This window comes from Hippopotamus amphibius, chromosome 8 (genome assembly GCF_030028045.1).
Source record: "Hippopotamus amphibius kiboko isolate mHipAmp2 chromosome 8, mHipAmp2.hap2, whole genome shotgun sequence".
Classification (NCBI taxonomy): domain Eukaryota; kingdom Metazoa; phylum Chordata; class Mammalia; order Artiodactyla; family Hippopotamidae; genus Hippopotamus; species Hippopotamus amphibius.
In genome coordinates, this window is record NC_080193.1 from 8456575 (window position 1) to 8474782 (window position 18208).

The 18208-nt window shown below is 40.2% G+C and overlaps 1 protein-coding gene across 1 annotated transcript in view; it reads left to right on the forward strand.

Moving 5' to 3' along the window:
- The first annotated feature begins 848 nt into the window (after window positions 1-848).
- Window positions 849-18208, forward strand: part of PIWIL3 (piwi like RNA-mediated gene silencing 3) — a 28138-nt gene continuing 10778 nt past the window's right edge. Inside the window, 13 exon segments of the mRNA XM_057746839.1 lie at window positions 849-1007; window positions 3281-3389; window positions 6651-6779; window positions 7364-7578; window positions 8206-8324; window positions 8985-9065; window positions 9707-9901; window positions 11817-11928; window positions 15265-15391; window positions 15602-15719; window positions 16212-16350; window positions 17244-17429; window positions 17849-17941. Of these exon segments, the coding sequence (XP_057602822.1) occupies window positions 849-1007; window positions 3281-3389; window positions 6651-6779; window positions 7364-7578; window positions 8206-8324; window positions 8985-9065; window positions 9707-9901; window positions 11817-11928; window positions 15265-15391; window positions 15602-15719; window positions 16212-16350; window positions 17244-17429; window positions 17849-17941 (1782 nt within the window).

Genomic DNA, 18208 nt, shown 5'->3' on the forward strand with positions numbered 1-18208 from the left:
GTCAGGACCAGGATGGAGGCGGCTCCGGAAGAGGCTGGGCCAGCAGGGTTGAAATTGAAATCGGGGCAGGCCCAGACCCGGCACCTGCTCTGCTCAGGGGGTGGCGCACCCTGCCAGGCGGCCAGGTGGCCAGGCGGGTCCTCCCTCTAATCCCACCCCTGCTTGGTGACTGATTTGGGCGCACAGGGCTGTGTCCCGGGAAAGGGCTAACCCTTTTGGAAAGGAGCGTTGCACCTCTAACCCCGCAGAGACTGGTGTTCAGATGCTGCGGGGCTGGAGGAGAGGGACCCGAGGGCACAGGACTGTGTGCGTACCGCACAGATCTTTCTAATTCCAGATGAGGAAGGAAGGTAGGTGAGCTGTGTGGGCTGAGTCCGGAGGACCAAGACCGGAGATAGGTGGGTGGAGTAGCAATTCAGGGGTGTGTGTGTGTGTGTGTGTGTGTGTGTGTGTGTGTTAGAGAAAGTCTAGGGGACATCTGGGCTCCTCCCTGTGCTATGGGGATGCCTAGTAGGCGAGAAGAACCCAGTACACATCTGACTTGTACTAGAAAGCACTTTGATCACAGTGTCTCGTGAATCTGTGTGAGGGAAGGAATCATAATCAACAATTTTCGTAAATTCCCATGAGTATCTCCCCAGGTCCCCTGTCTTTTACTATAGGACACTCCTCTGACAATTTAGAGGCAGTCCCTATTATTGGTATGATTGCAAAATGTGTGTAGTTAGTAACCTGGTGCTTTATTTGAAGTCGTTCAAAGAATTCCCATGCAACTACACAGAGGTATCTAACATAACCGTGTTCTTCAAGGGCCTCTCCCTTTCGGGGTCATTGCCTCCAGGACAGAAATGACCGGCAGAGCCAGGATTCGAGCACGAGGCAGAGCAAGGGATCCACCATCTGCAGAGCCTGCTAAGCCTGAGGCGGCTAGGGGTTCCCCAGTGCCTGGACTACCCAGAACCGACCCACCACGGAGCTTCGCCAACATAGTGAGACGTGGCACAGTAGTGAGCTTCCTAATGTTCTTCCCTTTAAGCAAAAGATGCTGCCTCTCCAGAAAAAGAGAGAATTGGCTGCTGAGCCAGTATAGTTCAGGTTTAGAGTTCTCTCCTGCTGCATCTTGAAAGAAAAGTCCTAGTCTACGGCTGCCAGTGCGTGTAGGCTTTGTCTACCTGGATACCCTCTCCACTGCTTCCTTTCCATGTGTCTTTCATCCAACCCAGAGTGGATGGAAAGGCCTCTACGTCCTTGGCCTCAGCCAGTGATTCCTCTTTGGGGAGCGATTTCAAAATGGGCAGTTTCATTCAAGTGTTTGAACAGACTGAGTTGGGTAGAATTTTCAGTCTTGCTTAAAGCACATCATCCCTGCTGTCTCTGTGCATTTCTGTCTCTTCTTATCCTGTATCCACTTTGCACGCTGAGACAGGTCTTGCTTTTATGACCTCTGATGGGTCCTGGGGCTGGCCTGGCAGTCACAGGACCCCATGAGATGCTGCTCCCTCTCCTCCTCACCCCACCTGCTCAAGCCTTAATCCCTCCTCCTGCTCCTCATCCGTCTTAATTTTTCAGCCTTTAACTCCTGTGTCACTGAGACAAATAGAGCATCAAAGTAGAACTTCAATGTTGTCTTCACCAAACCTCCACATCCTGGCCTTGGCCCTTCACCTGAGACCCTAGGGCACTGGCTCTGCTCTTACCCAAAGGAAAAACCTCCTGGGGCCCTTAGCCAATTCTCTATCCCCTAACATCTCTCCTGCGATTCTCCTTTCTATCTCCGGAGTCCTAGGTCATCTTCATCTGCCTACAAACAGCTGAGTTGACTCCCATCCAACAAGAATCCTCTCCTGGATTCCGCTTTCCTCACAGTTATTTCCTTTTCCTTTGCTTCTCATCAAAGAAGTACTGTCTCTACTCTGAACTCCAGTCCTCATTTCCCTCTTGTCCCTTCACTCCAATCAGGCACCTCTCCCCATCACGCTGCTGAAATGGCTCTTGTCAATCTTCCCCAGTATCCTCCACACTGTCAAATTCCCAGGTCAGTCCTTGGTCCTCCTTGGTCTTGCCTATCACTTTTACTTGGAATAGTTGAGCCCTCTTTTCTCCTTAATCAACTTCTTCCATGTGGTGGTCAGGTCACCGCACACCCTTGGTTTTTACATCAACCTCACTGGCCACTGCTGTAGCTTCCCTTGGCTGGGTTCTCTTCCTGTCCTGTGGATACGCCCAAGACCTAGCCCCTGGGCCTCTTCTCCTTGGTATATGCACTCATACCCTCGGTCATCTTATCCGTATCATGGCTTTCAGTGCGATCTGGTATGTGGACAGGTTCCTGTGTCTCTGTCTCCAGCCAGACCCCTCTCCTGCGTGTAGCGAACATCCGCATGGATGTCTCATGTTCCTGATTTGCTCTCCCAGACAATTCCTAACTACCCCATTTGACGAAATCCCCTTCTTCCAGTTGTTCAGGCCAAAGTCTTTGGATGCGTCCTCTCTTGATCTCAAACCCTTCACATAAACAACCAGGAAATACTGTTGTCCCTGACTTTCAAAAGATATGCGGTCTCTGATCATTTCTCACCCCTCTATTGCTACCCTCTGGGCCAAACCACCAGCATCCCTGGCTGGACCCCACAAATGGCCTCCTAACGGGTCTTCTTGCTTTCGCCCTGGTCTCATCCTCAGTCTGTTTCCAGCATAGAACCAGATAAACTGGATTCACGTTCAACCTGCACCCTGTAAGGGTTTCCATTTTCTCAGAGTCGGAAGCCTCTGACTCTTAAGATGGCCTCCCTCCCGCTACTTCTCCCTCCTGCTACTTCTCCCTCCCGCTACTTTTCTCTCCCTTGTTCATCTAGCTCTTCCTTCAACATTTCTTCCTTAGGAGCTTTGCTCTTTCCTTCACCCGAGGCTTGTGTAACCTTGTTAATTCACTGCCTCCGAGTCTTTATTTCAATGTCAGCTTCTCACTGAGGCTGTGCGCTGTTCGCCGTGAACTGATACAAGCAGCCACCTCTGCATCCCACCTTCCCAATAAGTCCCAGTTTTCCGTACTTGGCTTTGTTCTACTTTTTTCACTTCCCTAACAATTATCATACTCATGCCATATAAGTTAATTGTCAATTTATTTTCTGTCACTGGAATATAAGCCTTTCGGGAAAGTTCCTTTGCTCTGTGCTCTGATAGATGCGTCATGACGTGTGGCAGGCATATGATAACTTTTGGATGATGGTAAAGTATATGGATAACATTGCTCTTCATTTTTATCTCCAAAACCACGCAGGCTCAGCAACCTCGTCAAATCCAACCTGGACTCCAGTTGCTGTCGTGCATTAGCCACGTGGCCGGGGCCAGACCACCAACAGGAGCAGAAGGAACATCTCGGTCTTCAGGTAAAAAGAGGGAAGAAGAAAGATGGTGAGGGGTAGAGGATGTTTAATGCACGAGGGTACATGACAGTGATAGACAGACAACCTCGGTATTCCCGTGAGGTTTGGCAGGATGGGAAGAACGTACACTTCACAACCATCTTCTGCAATGAATTGACTGGCTATCAATGCTTTATTCCCCTTATATTTTAAAGCTTATGGAAAAAGAAATGGAGGTCATTACTCATGAGCCAATTCAATGTTGTTGCTTTCAAATTTAGACGGCACATTGGTATGACAACTGTAAGTTAACTAGGAGTTCGGGGAACACGCTTTTCTTGGGTTCGTGAATCACTACACTGTGAAAGCTTGAGCAGTTCCTCAAATGTTTACCTACCTTGTATTATCCTCACAGGGGAAAGGTTATCATTACACAGGTGAGCCCCCAGTCACAGGTGTTGTCATTTGCCAAGGATTTGGTTAAAGCAGTGAAACCTTAGATCCGATGCTCCAACCACCTTTCAAAAACATTTTTTAACTTTTTATTTTTTTATTTTTTACAATAAACTGCATATATTTAGAGTGTACAATTTTGTATCCCAATCTTCCAATTCATCCCCCAACAACCCTCCCTGCTTTCCTCACTTGGTGTCCATATGTTTGTTCTCTACATCTGTGTCTCTGTTTCTGCCTTGCAAACCGGTTGATTGGTACCATTTTTCTATCGTCCACATATATGTGTTAATATACAATATTTGTTTTTCTCTTTCTGACTCACTTCACTCTGTATGACAGTCTCTAGGTCCATCCATGTCTCTACAAATGTCCCAGTTTCATTGCTTTTTACAGCTGAGTAATGTCCCATTGTGTGTATGTACCACATCTTCTTTATCCATTCATCTATTGATGGACATTTAGGTTGCTTCCATATCCTGGCTATTGTAAATAGTGCTGCAGTGAACATTGGACTACACGTGTCTTTTTGAAAGATGGTGTTCTCTGGGTATATGCCCAGTAGTGAGATTGCTGGGTCATATGGTAGTTCTATTTTTAATTTTGCAAGGAACCTCAATACTGTTCTCCATAGTGGCTGTATCAATTTACATTCCCACCAGCATTGTAAGAGCATTCCTTTTTCTCCACACCCTCTCCAGCTTTTACTGTTTGTCGATTTTCTGATGATGCCCATTCTAACTGGTGTGAGGTGATACCTCATTGTCATTTTGATTTGCATTTCTCTAATAATTAGTGATATTGAGCAGCTTTTCATGTGCCTCTCGGCCATCCATATGTCTTCTTTGGAGAAATGCCTATTTAGGTCTTCTGCCCATTTTTTGATTGGGTTGTTTGTTTTTTTGATATTGAGCTGGATGAACTGTTTATATATTTTGGAGATTAGTCCTTTGTCTGTTGATTTGTTTGCAAGTATTTTCTCCCATTCTGAGGGTTTTCTTGTCTTGCTTATAGTTTCCTTTGCTGTGCAGAAGCTTTGAAGTTTCATTAGGTCCCCCTTATTTATTTTTGTTTTTATTTCCATTATTCTAGGGGTGGATCAAAAAAGATCTCGCTCTGATTTATGTCGAAGAGTGTTCTTCCTATGTTTTCCTCTAGGAGTCTTATAGTGTCTGGCCTTACATTTAGGTCTTTAATCCATTTTGAGTTTATTTTTGTGTATGGTGTTAGGGAGTGTTCTAATTTCATTCTTTTACATGTAGCTGTCCAGTTTTCCCAGCACCACGTATTGAAGAGGCTGCCTTTTCTCCATTGTATATCCTTGCCTCCTTTGTCATAGATTAGTTGACCGTAGTTTATCTCTGGGCTTTCTATCCTGTTCCATTGATCTGTATTTCTGTGTTTGTGCCAGTACCATACTGTCTTGATCACTGTAGCCTTGTAGTATAGCCTGAAGTCGGGAAGCCTGATTCCTCCAACTCCGTCTTTCCTTCTCAAGATTGCTTTGGCTATTCGGGGTCTCTTGCATTTCCATACAAATTGTAAAATTTCTTGTTCTAGTTCTATGAAAATTGCCATTGGTAATTTGATCGGGATTGCATTGAATCTGTAAATTGCTTTCGGTAATATAGTCATTTTCACAATGTTGATTCTTCCAATCCAAGAACATGGTATGTCCCTCCATCTGTTTGTGTCGTCTTTGATTTCTTTCATTAGTGTCTTATAGTTTTCTGAGTACAGGTCTTTTAACTCCTTGGTTAGGTTTATTCCTAGGTATTTTATTCTTTTTGTTGCAATGGTGAATGGGATTGTTTCCTTAATTTCTCTTTCTGATCTTTCATTGTTGGTGTATAGAAACACAACAGATTTCTGTGTGTTAATTTTGTATCCTGCAACTTTACCAAATTCATTGATTAGCTCAAGTAGTTTTCTGCTGGCATCTTTAGGCTTTTCTATGTATAGTATCATGTCATCTGCAAACAGTGACAGTTTTACTTCTTTTCCAATTTGGATTCCTTTGATTTCTTTTTCTTCTCTGATTGTTGTGGCAAGGACTTCCAAAACTATGTTGAATAGTAGTGGCGAGAGTGGACATCCTAAAAATTTTTTATTATGGTAAGAACAATAGAGTTCTATCCTCTTATTGTATTTTAAACGTACAGCACAGTATTAACTATAGGCACGATGTGGTGCAGCGGGTCTCTAGGACTAACTTAACTTGCATAACTCTAATTTTATACCTGTTGATTAGCAAATCCCTACTTCCCCTCCCCGACTCCCTGAAAACCACCATTCTGTTCTCTGCTTCTGAGTCTGATGATTTTCTATACATAAGTGGAATTATGCAGCATCTGTCCTTTTGTGACTATCCTCAAGGTTCATTCCTGTTGTTACATGTTGCAGGGTTTCCTTTTTTACTGTTGAACAATATTCCAGTTGAAGAATCTTGTACTCTGAATGAAAAACCAGATGAAACGAGGCAAATGTTAGACAAATATAAGGGAGGAATGAGGTGCTAAGGCAACCACTGATGTGGACTAGGGCCTTGTTGGGAAAGGCTTCTGAGTAACACTTCTTTTCTGATGATCCATTGCTAAAATAATGTTTGGATCCTTTGACATCTTTTCTACCTCAAACAATCTTAACTCTTTTTTTTTCTCTACATTATTTTTTTTAAAGAACTTTTATTGAGATGCAGTTAACAGACAATAAACTGCATATATTTAGAGTGAAACAATCTTAACTCTTAATAGCTGGGGTTTAATACTGTCCTTCCTATTTACATTTCCCTTTTTGTGTAAATTAATAACTTTCACATTTGTTTATATGTAGAGGAACTTCAGCTGGTGTCTGGATTGCAGGAATCCTCGCTGAGGGTGAGGAGGGATATTGGTAGAGATTATCGAGACTTTGTGGTGAATACTCGACAGAAATTGGGCCATGTTAGAGAGTCCACAAAAGGTACACTGGTCATTAACAATACAACATTATGGAGTTGTTTAAGAATCTATGATGCTTTATACCATCACCTTAAGTGGAGGTACCCTCTCACCTTCTCACATTTTTGTAACAACGTTCACTTTTGCAGAAATGAAGACTTATTTTAGAGTCCTGGATGTACTCTTCATTTTCCTCTCTTCCTTTTATAGCCACTAAGATAGAATGACCCAGTTCTTTTGGTTGTGCTGAGATTTTTTTAAAAACCCCAAAACTAAATATTATGAAATACAGTGGCTCCCCTCCCCCAATCCCCTGCTTCTGGGAGACTTGCGCTGCAGAGGTTTTCTTTTGCTATTTTTATTATTAAATTAAATTATTATTATTACATACCTCTGTACTTGAACTTCCTAAATGTGGGCTTGCAGAAGGATTCACCTAAACTGATGTTAGGGATTCTGGATGCCAGGTATACATAATTGCTTATATTGTTGGTTGTCAATCTCCTCTTTGGATCTCACTTTGGCTCTCAATATTGTGGTGCCCAAATTGTTTGGGGTCTGATCAGCCGCTCTATTTCATGATTGATACAAGGCTTCATTTTTCAGGCACGCAAGGTAGCCCGGTAATGCTATTTTCGAACCACGTCCAGCTGAAGTCTTGTTCCCAGCGGTATTTATACAAGTACAACGTCATCTATACACCAGACATAGAGGATGGAAGGCAACGTGAGGCGTTACTCTCTGAACTTGAAAAGTTATTGGGAAATCGTCGTATATATGATGGAAACTCTTTATTATTACCTCACTCACTAGGGGAAATGGTTAAGTAATATTCTATGTTTTCCTGACATTGTTCTTTCTCTCCCATTTTTCACTCTGTCATAGCCAAACTCTCTTCCTATTCCTGTGCAATAGTTTGTGGAGATATCCTGAACATCTCTTGCCCTGCCCGTGGGATTTGTAACAAACCCACGTGCCGTGTTTGATTATCAATGACACTCTCTAGTGTCTCATTTCACTGCTTAAACTGAGTTTAATATAAAGGTAAAAAACATATTTTACCTTTTTAAGGCACAATATATCTCAAATGCTGAAAATGAAATTTTGAGTAACTTAAAAAATTTCTTATTATTTCCAAAACTTCAGCAGAAAAAAAAATTACTGGGAAAAGGACTTACTATTTTATCCTATAAACTTCTACATTAAAGAACAAAATAATCTATAGGCGCTTGCTTAAGTAAGAAAAAAAAAGTTTTGATTTAAATGTTTAATTCTGACTCTTCACGTTTGTCTTGTAAATCACATTTTCTATTTGCATGTGCCTTTTTGTGGGAAAGACTGCTCCTTCCACCGTGCCGTGTTGGATAGCTAAGTGACATATTGATTTGCCACGCAATGGAGCTTAGTTTCCTTGGAAGAACTATGGGACTTTTTTTTCTTTATCTCAGAAAAAGGAAGTGGTCAGCAGGTGGAAAAACCAGCCTGTGAAGATAACCTTTGAGCTCTCCAGAGAACTCCAGACCACCTCGTCAGACTGCCTGCGCTATTACAACATTCTCTTTAGAAAGTATGTTAGTAGCATTGTTTCCTTGAGATTCAGTTGCATTTTACCCCACGTCAGTGATGCTGGACACAGGCATTTGCTTCTAGCGTTGTGTGTTCTTGACAGTTCCCACCTACTGAGAGGGTGAAGGATCTTCTGAGGTGAAATGACACTGGAGCCTCAGCTAGGCATGTGCTAACTCCATGGCTTTCCTCAACATTCCACTCCCTGCCCACCCCTACTTCCCATGGCTGGAACCTGTCTAGAAGGAGTAATAGACATCAACTATGGACATCCACGCTTATTTCTCTCTAGAGCAAATATCCTTGTTTTCTGTTCTAGACTCACTGTAATGAACAAATAGTCAAAATTAAGACTTGGAAGACGTAGCCTGCAAGAGATGTTTCGATTCATTTCCAGGAATGAAGGACATATTGATGGCCTTTCCATATTATCCTGTTTTATATTGTGAAAGAGAAAATTTGAGGTTAAATGAAACTCAGTATCCACCGCAATATTGTAACTGACTTGTCCTTAACCATCATTATCAGGCATTTTGTGGTGTTAGTATAAACAAAATCACTGACAGATTTTTTTCCCCCTCTAATGCATCCTCATGTGTGTTAACAAATGCTTACTAATATTCACTGCACTTTCAACAAAACCCATTCTTCCAATTTCTAGAATGTTGGAGAAGATGGATTTGAACCAAGTTGGTCGCAACTATTACAACAAAAATAAGAAGATTGAGTTCTACAACTACAGGTATGTATGAAGTGGTGTATGAAGTGGAAAATTTCATGTTCCATAGACATAATTATAGAAGCTTTTGAGACAGTTGCTCATTTGAAGTGGTGTATGATTTACAAGTAATCTTTTAAATACTATCCAATGACTGAACAACTAAGTCACAATTAAAGTTAAAAGTTAAAATGTAAACTTAAAATTTTAAATTTACTCTAAAAATGCTAGCATGATAATCAAACTTTAAGATGGTCAGTTGTATAAACCTTAGGAAATCAAGATAATCATCCAAAACTTGGGTAATTTCTCTGAAGTTATTGTCAATCATAACACTTGTGTCTGTGTATGTATTACTTATTGGTATATGTGTATATAATTTACATATGTATAATATATCATATACATTTTCACATATGAGTATATATAATTTAAGCCTATGGATGATAATAAAAATGCTGTAACAAAGATGATGAATTACTATAACTAGCACATCTGGTAAAAATCTCTATTTGAAGGTCCTTCAAAAGACCAGTGATTATTAAAAATAAGAGATTAAAACTGACTCTAAAAGTATCAAATTTAGGCAGTGAGTTTAGGTCCCTTAACACTGGGCTTTATGTTCAGAGCTGGGCTCTTGACACCCACATCTAACTTATTTGCAGGTTGGAAATCTGGCCTGGCTATGTTACTTCTATCCTTCCATATGAAACTGGTCTTACCCTCTGTGTGGATGTGAGCCACAAACTGCTCCGAATGGAAACTGCCTATGATTTAATATCGCACACTCGTGAAAAAGCCAGAGGAGATGCCAAAGAGAAAATTCTTAAAAAATTAGTTGGGTCATCTGTTCTTACAAAGTAAGTCTGCTTTTTGAAAACTTATCCAATCACTTTGACTTTTTTTTTATTAGAGATGTTCCTAGGGTTTTTAAATGATTAAATGTTGACATTCAGAAGTAGAAATAGCATGACAATGGCAAGAATCATTGGATAATTTTTCTCATCTGGTTTCACAGCACGGGAGAGGAATATGTGTCAGTTGTAAACTCTGCGGTTCTTATAAGTCCTACTGCTAATTCAGTCGTTGTTTCTGAATCCTCACTTACATTCATGAGAGTATGCTTCTTCCAGATTTCTCTTTTCTTTTCTCTCTGTGTCTAACTAGTTTAAAATTTTGGTGCTTAATTATAATCTACTAGAAAATTTCCATTTGAAGGAAGTTTTTATTTTTAATCTCCCTTGACACCAGAAATCTCAAATTGATAAGACGATGTTTTGGCCAAGCAAAGTTGGAAGACTTGCCCTTCCTAATTTCAGACCTTATAATGAAGCAACAGTGATCGAGACAGTGTGTTGCTGGCTTAAGTATAGTCAGTGAAACAGAATAGGGAATCCATGAGTTAACCCTGACTTTTTAGTCAGTCAACCTTTTAACAAGGGTATGGAGACAATCCAATCAGAGAAAGAATAGTCTTTTCAACAAGTATTACTGGGATAGCTATTTGCCTGCCCATCACAGGATACACAAAATTAATTCAAATTTACTAAATTAACTCAAAATAGACATAAATAAAAGAGGTAAAAATATAAAATTCTTAGAAAACATAAGAGTAAATCTTCTTGACTTTGAGTTAGGCAAAAACCTTATGTGGTAAGACACCAAAAGCACAAGTAATGCCAAAAGAAACAAATAAATTGGACTTAACCAAATAAAAATTGTTCTTTAAGGTACACTGTCAAAAAAAAGTGAAAAGACAACTGGCAGAATGGGAGGAAATATCTGCAAATCACATGTAGTAAATAATTTGTATCTACATACATAAAGAATATTTACAATTCAATAATTAAAAGAAACTCAACTTTAAAAAATGGGCAAAGGATCTCAATAGACATGTCTCCAAATAAAATATACAAATGGCCAATAATCACATGGGAAGATGTTCAACATCATTAGCTATCAGGGAAATGCAAGTTAAAACCACAATGAAATGCCACTTCTTACCTACTGGCATAGCTAAACTTTAAAAAGTTTAACCAGTGTTGGCAAGGATGTGGAAAGATTGACACCAACCATTATACACTGCTGATATGAGTATGGACTCTGTGGGAAACAGTCTAGCATGTCCTCAATGTGCTAAATATAGTGTTACCATATAACCCAGCAATTCCACTCCTAGTTACATACCCAAGAGAAATAAAAACATGTCCACCAAAGTTGGTATATAAATGTCTACAGCATTGAGTGTAGACAACCCAATGTTCATCAACTGGTAAATGGACAAACATGTATCTATACAATGGTATGTTATTTGTCAGTAAAAAAGAATGAAGTAGCAATACGTGCTGCAGCATGAATGAACCCTGAAAATATCATGCTAAGTGAAAGGAAGCCAGTGGGGGAAGATCACATTTTATATGACTCAATTTATATGAAATGTGGTGAGTAGGCAAATGCATAGGGGCAGTAAGTAAACTAGTGGTGGTTTAAGGGCTGAGGGAGTTGGGTAGAAATAGGAGTGACTACTCATGGTTAAGGTGTTTCTTCTCTTGGGTGATGAAAATACTCTAAAATCACATTGATGTTTGCACGACAGTGAATATACTAAAAACCACTGGATTGCACACTTAAATGGGTGGATTGCATGTTAGGTGAATTAATCTTAACGAAGCTATATATCCTGTGATTACTTGCAGAATTTTAAACCACTTCTTTCTTACATGGTTCCATGCAATACAGTCAGGAATAATACCATATATTATGGTTATTCCACAGGTATAACAACCGAACCTATAGGGTGGATGATATTATTTGGGAGAAGTCTCCCTGCTCTACGTTTACAAAGTGGGATGGCAGTGAAACTTCCTTTGTAGACTACTACAGGGAGGTATGAAATTGTATTTCTTTAACACATTTCTCTTAAAATTTTTCATATTATACAGTTAAGTATATTTCTCACGTCTTATTGAGACACATACATGCATACATTTGTGTATATTCTCCTTTTGGGGTATTACAGCCTGGCTTACATCTCTTATCCGTGTATTCGAGTGTCTTGTGTGTAGGGTAATGTCACGTAATTAGAATGGCTCAAAGATGGCCCTCCCTGTCAGGCTTAGAAGTGGCTACGGTAGATTTAAACATGCAGATGGATTGTTAGGTAGAAAACAAAATACGGTGAAGACTTCAGAAATGAGAACTTTATGTAGGAGTTTCAGCTCCACAGAATTTGGTTCAAAAAGAAGGAAAAGAAAGACCAATTACAATCTGAAATGCCGTCTGTTATGTGCTAAACCTCGTAATACATGGATTCCTCTATTTTTAACTTGAGGGCTCACAAACTCAGGCCAGTTGGTGAGGTGGGTTTTCTAGCTTTGGCAGATGAGAGAAAGGTAATTAAAAGAATGGCAGATATGTGTGGCAAATGGAAAGAACTTATAAATGAGTGACTTTCTTTAAAAAAAAGCTTTTATTATATTGGGACCCAAAACATAGCTACCGGGAACAATTGCAGGTACATAGGCCTCTAACATCCCCTCAAGGGATGGTTATTATGACATTATCCTCCTTTGTGCTCCACACTTATCGCTCGTTCATTCAATCCCAAAAGCATTTAGTGAGTGCCTGTTGTATACCTTGGTTATACATCAGTAAGCCAATTGAGTTTCTCAGCTCTCAAGGAACTTGCATTCTCATGGCACACAGAGAGATAACAAGAAGAAAACTATTCTAATAGGTATAAGGAATATGGAGGTAATTAAAATCGGGTGATATTATGGAGAATGTCTGGTGGCTACTTAGTCTGCAAGGCCATGGAAAGCTTTTCTGAGAAGCTGATGTGTAAATGTCAGCAAGGAGCCAGCTAGGTGCGGATGAGGGAGAAGAGATAGTACAAAGGCACTGTTTTCAGGATGGGCATGGTGTATCCAGAGCCCAATCAAGGCTGGAATGTTCTCTAGAGAAGTAAGTTGGATTTTATCATCAAATCATATTATGTCGATATTTGTAATATTTTTGTCTAATATACAGAGAATAGGCTATATGGGGGTAAAAATGAAGGCAGGGAAACCAGTGAGGAGGTTATTCAATCAGTGGACTTAAATGATAATGGTGGCCTGGAGCAGGGTGGCAGAGGTAGGTGAAAATGGAGAGGATGTAGTCAAGGCTTGGATATAATAAGTGATGAAAGGAGGTGGCTGAAATGTAACCCCTTTGGCTTTATCTGAGGAAGTGAGTGGAGGATGGCATCATGTACCGAAATGGGGGAATGTGTGGGAGGAGCTGGTCTGGGGATTATTCTGGGATGAGATAGGCACAGATGGAGTTGCAAACCGAAACATCAGTAAGTTAATTTTAGAGGGTTTATTTCTGGCTTGAATAAAGTCTAATGAGAGTCAGGTAACTCTCAGGGAGACTCAGTGATCCCATCTGTTACCATTTTGTGGCTCTGCCATCTCAGCAAGTCGACTCCAAGCTTGTTACGTTAGAAGAAAAGATGTAGAAGCAGCATAGTGGCTCTTAGGTCCCTTAGACTGAAAGTGAGAGGCTGATGCACTACTTCCACTCGTATTTCTTTGTTAAAATTCAGTCCTCTAGCCTGAACCAACTAAGTGAACATCCTTCTCTTTCGTGTACAGATGTGATGAGTTCAGTATCATTTCTCTGCCAAAGGGGGTAAAATAAAGTATGCTCTTTGGGCATGCCGATGAGTCTGGAGTCCCAGGGTGTAAGGCTTAGTTGTAGTGTTGTAACGAGATCTGGGAAAAATTGCTGAATTCGTAGATGAGGCATTAGAAAGTAAATGCAATCCTAGCTTTCATGTAATGGGAATAGGGACAACAGAACTGACTTTTTTTTTTTTTTTGGACCTAAAACAAATAGACTGCAAGTTATTACTCCAGCAAAGATGGGTTGATTTGGAATCAGTGGAGAATTGCAATTTGGGATCTGCAACCTTGGTGAACCATGTGCAAGTCCCACTTGAGGAGGGAAGGAGAACCCTTTTATAGAAGAGGAAAGGAAGTTGGAAGGGTTTTAGTAAACAAAGAGTCCATGGTTTTTCATTGTCTGAGTCCTTAACAGGGAAGAAGAGGAGTCTTTCTTCTTCCTGTTGGTCTCTATTATCGTTGCAGGATGTCAGAGCATCCCACTCTGGTCTCCTGACTCTATTTAATTGAGGTTTGTTTATTTTTTACAAAAGTTATGAGAAATGGGAAGTGTGATTTTCAAACTCCTCTACAGGAGGAAGAGCAAAGTCCAAAGGCTTTGATAAACTGGATGATAGGAGTTGCAGATGAAACTTAAAATGATGCCATGATTCTACATGCATGTATATACCTGCACAAGCGCCCTCCTTAAAGAAGGCTCTAGGACAAGGGAATAGAGGGTGAATCTTAGCTGCCTTCAAATAACTACAGAATGCTTTAAGGCAAAAAAATACATAATCTGCAACAATAGCATGAGAATTAAAAGTAGTAGTAGCTTGGCTTGAGAAGAAAAGAGCCATGAAAGCTGGATTTGAAGTCATCTTGCCCAAAGCAGGAACTCCTTTTGAAGTTCCCAGATGTGTAAATGACAGATGATACCAGAATTCATGGGGTTAACTTATTATCCATGAGGACCTTGGTAATGAGCAGCTTAGGAAGTTCTACGAAGAATCTCCGCTTTCTGTTGGGGAGCAAAGGCACCCTGTATACAGGAATTTGCTGCCTTAGGGATAGGAACTTCTGTACGTGAAGTCTTAGAAGATGCCTTTCCCTGCTGGAAGCCAGGGCTGAGGGTTTAGGGGACGTAAAGCAGGAGGAATGTTAGAAATAGATCTGGAATCACCACTCTAAAAAGCAGCCAAGTTTTTGTCCCTTATTAGTACGGGAATATTCTTGAAAATTCTCCATGTGTTTTAGCAACTTTCAAGGCATTACTATGGTGAGAAATACATACTCCCGTCTACATCTATAATAAAAAGCATGGCACAAGGATTCCATGATAAGGTTTTGTGGGTGTTCTACTCTCCTTGGCCGTCTATGTTTATAAGTGACCCTCGGGACATCAAATGAAGAGAACATGAAGAGTATTTTTGGTGCTTTCTTAAACTTGGGGGAACAATATCACCACAGCTCTAGGCCTCCATTTGTGATCCAAAAATGCAGTTTTGTACCTATTTATGGGACGTTGCTGAGGTTTTGCTAATAGTGATGCTAGTGTTTGTTCTTCTGTTGAACAGCGGTACGGCACAGTGGTCACTACCTTAAATCAGCCACTTTTGATCACCAAGGGCAAGTGGAAAAAGAGCCGCCAGGACACACTCCATCAACCTATAATGCTGGTTCCTGAACTATGCCACCTGACAGGTACTGCGGACTTATACCAGCTTCATAAAAGACAACCCTTCTTTAAAGTCACCAATGTCGGTTTAAAGGCTTTTCACAAGGCTCCACGTGACCCAGATCTGCGTTCTCTCTGATTTTCTTCTTCCGGATACAACAGTTAAATCTTCTCTAATGGAAATCTATTCTTGCTTGTTTCGCGTGTTATCTTTCAGATTTTTTTTTTTTTTAAAGGCTTAACGGATGACATGCGTAAAGACTACGGAATGATGAGAGAGTTGTCCGCCCATATGAGGATGGATCCAGGTAGAAGGCAGCATAAATTGCTAACATTCCTGGATGCTTTAAGAGAGTAAGTGCTTGGCGATTCCCTGGCGGCCCAGTGGTTTCACAGCTGAGAGATGGGGTTCAATCCCTGGTAGGGGAACTAAGATCCCGTAAGCAATGCGAAGTGCTATTTTTCTGTGTGTTTGTGTGTATGTGTGTGAAGTGGAGATCTGTGTGGATCACTCAGCATCCCAGATTCTTCAATTAAAAAGTGACAATTGGGAAGAAAATGATATTTGGGGGGATGGGAAGGGGCAGCTGTTTTTTTCTCTCGTTACAGTGGTAGAGGAGGCCTAGAGGGGGTAAGAATGAAATAGATTCTAAGTGCCCACACAAATGTGAAAACAAAGACAAGATTGTTTCAGAGTTTTGGGGACTTCCTCTGTGGCATCTTGACACAAAGGGCAAGCAATAAGGAACTTTAGATGAGAGGAATACTGACTTGTGTTTTGCAAATGGATAATTGCCTTTGCATAATTTGGGGGGTTTGATCCTGTGGAAATATTTTTTCTTTCAGAAATAATACTGTACAAAAGGAGCTTCGAGACTGGAATTTGGAACTTGAGGAGGAGTTTTTGTCCTTTTCTGGAAGAACTTTGCAAGATGTAAGAATTCACCAAGGAACAAGAACGGTAAGAAAGCTTTGGAATTGTCATGTCAGAGTTGGGTCAAATTAATAACAGCCCAAAGAGGAACTAACTCGGTCATGTCAATAATTATGACTGCTGTTTTCAGACTACTTGTCCTTTCTATATGAGAGGACAAGCCAACATTCAATAAAACGTGCTTGGCATATAGTAAACTCTGTATTATATCTTTATTAGTGTTGTATACATTTGTTCATGGCAAGGTGATCTTCCAAATGTATCCTTAAGATACATTTCACCCACAATAACCCGTGGTAGAATTCTAGTGTTACTAACCTATATCTTAAGGAAAAATAGCTAACATGTTAGAGCAGATGCCAAAGGCTACAATGTACATAGATTTCCTTGGACTGTTATTTTAAGTCAATGTTTAATTCCACCTCCAGTATTCTCATCTGGATTGTTGGTGATTTCATAGATCCATGCATTTTGAATATCTGTCACATGCAGTCCTATGTTACCTGTTCTTGTCCTTCAGTATTTTGAATGAGCATCATAACAGTGGAAAGCGAGCGGTTTGTTGACTTCTTAATTCTAATGTACTTTTATTTAGAATATAATGTGTTGGGGCTTTTAAGGATCAACTGATGAATGAGAATTTCACGTTTAGGTTTCATGTAAAACTCTGTCCAAGTTCTTCTTACTCTGTATCTTGCGGAGAGGGGGAACAGGGAAGGTATTTACTTTTTTTTTTTGCAAACATGTCTGCAAACGTCAGATTTTATATTCATCAGTTATAATAAACTTATTTTTAAAGTCCTTAAGAAAATCTTGTCGTCACAGATGTTTAAAATGGTACTGTTTCAATAGGAAGTAGCACAGATTTACAATGGAAAGGATCTTAGATTTTTTTTTTTTTTTTGATGAAGTGTTATATACCGTGTCTTGGAATTCTCTTCCAGTTTGACAACCATAATGCAGATTGGTCAAGAAACACAAGGGAGGTGCCCTTACTTAGGGCAATGTCCCTGGATCATTGGCTGATAGTCTATACTAAGGGAAATTATGGAACAGCCCTTACCTTGCAGCAGAATCTACAGAAAGTCACACCCAAAATGGGCATAACTGTCCGAAATGCAAAATTATAAGTAAAGCGGAAATTCTTTACCATTTCAAAATCGGTTGCTGGCAGTTTGAAAGTGGAAAAACTTCTTAAATTGTAGGAATCGGTCACATTATCCAAACTCTGAAAGTGTATAAGCAAAACCGTAAAGCCTGCTCTAGCGCACACCTGTTAAATCAGGCTTTTGTGATCTGTGGATTTCCGGCTATTGGGCTACATCTTGAAGACATGAGGATTAGCAACTTGATGTGAGTGGACAGGCATGAGGGGTGAGGATACTAAAAATGAGTTTCCAGTCTTGCTTCCAGAAACTGAACTTGTTTCCGTCTTAAAAACTTTTAACCAAAATGCTTCTCTTGGCAGTTTATCTCGCCTTGTTTTATATCACGTTTCATTGGCTGTATAAAATGCTACGTTTCACTGTGCATTACTTTTGAAATATAGATGAAATACTTATTTTCTAGGCTTGAAGCAGATGATACAGTCCAATCTTATATAAGCACCTTAGAAAAACATGTTTCACAAAAAACACAGATGGTAAGTACCTATTTAATGCGTGCCCTGTCTTTAGTGAGTCAGCTGCATTCGTGTGTATTTTAGAATTTGGATGTTGCCATTGGTTTCCTAAACCTGCCAAAAAATGAAAATTTACCCCTACAATGCAGCTGAATACAAGTTTTAGCTACTACTTAATATCACCACATGATGCTCATTCTTTCAGACTTGAGGACTTAGAATTATGAAGTCTCGGACTAAAAAACACCATACAAATATGAAGTAACATGGGACAGGCTAGTGACACAT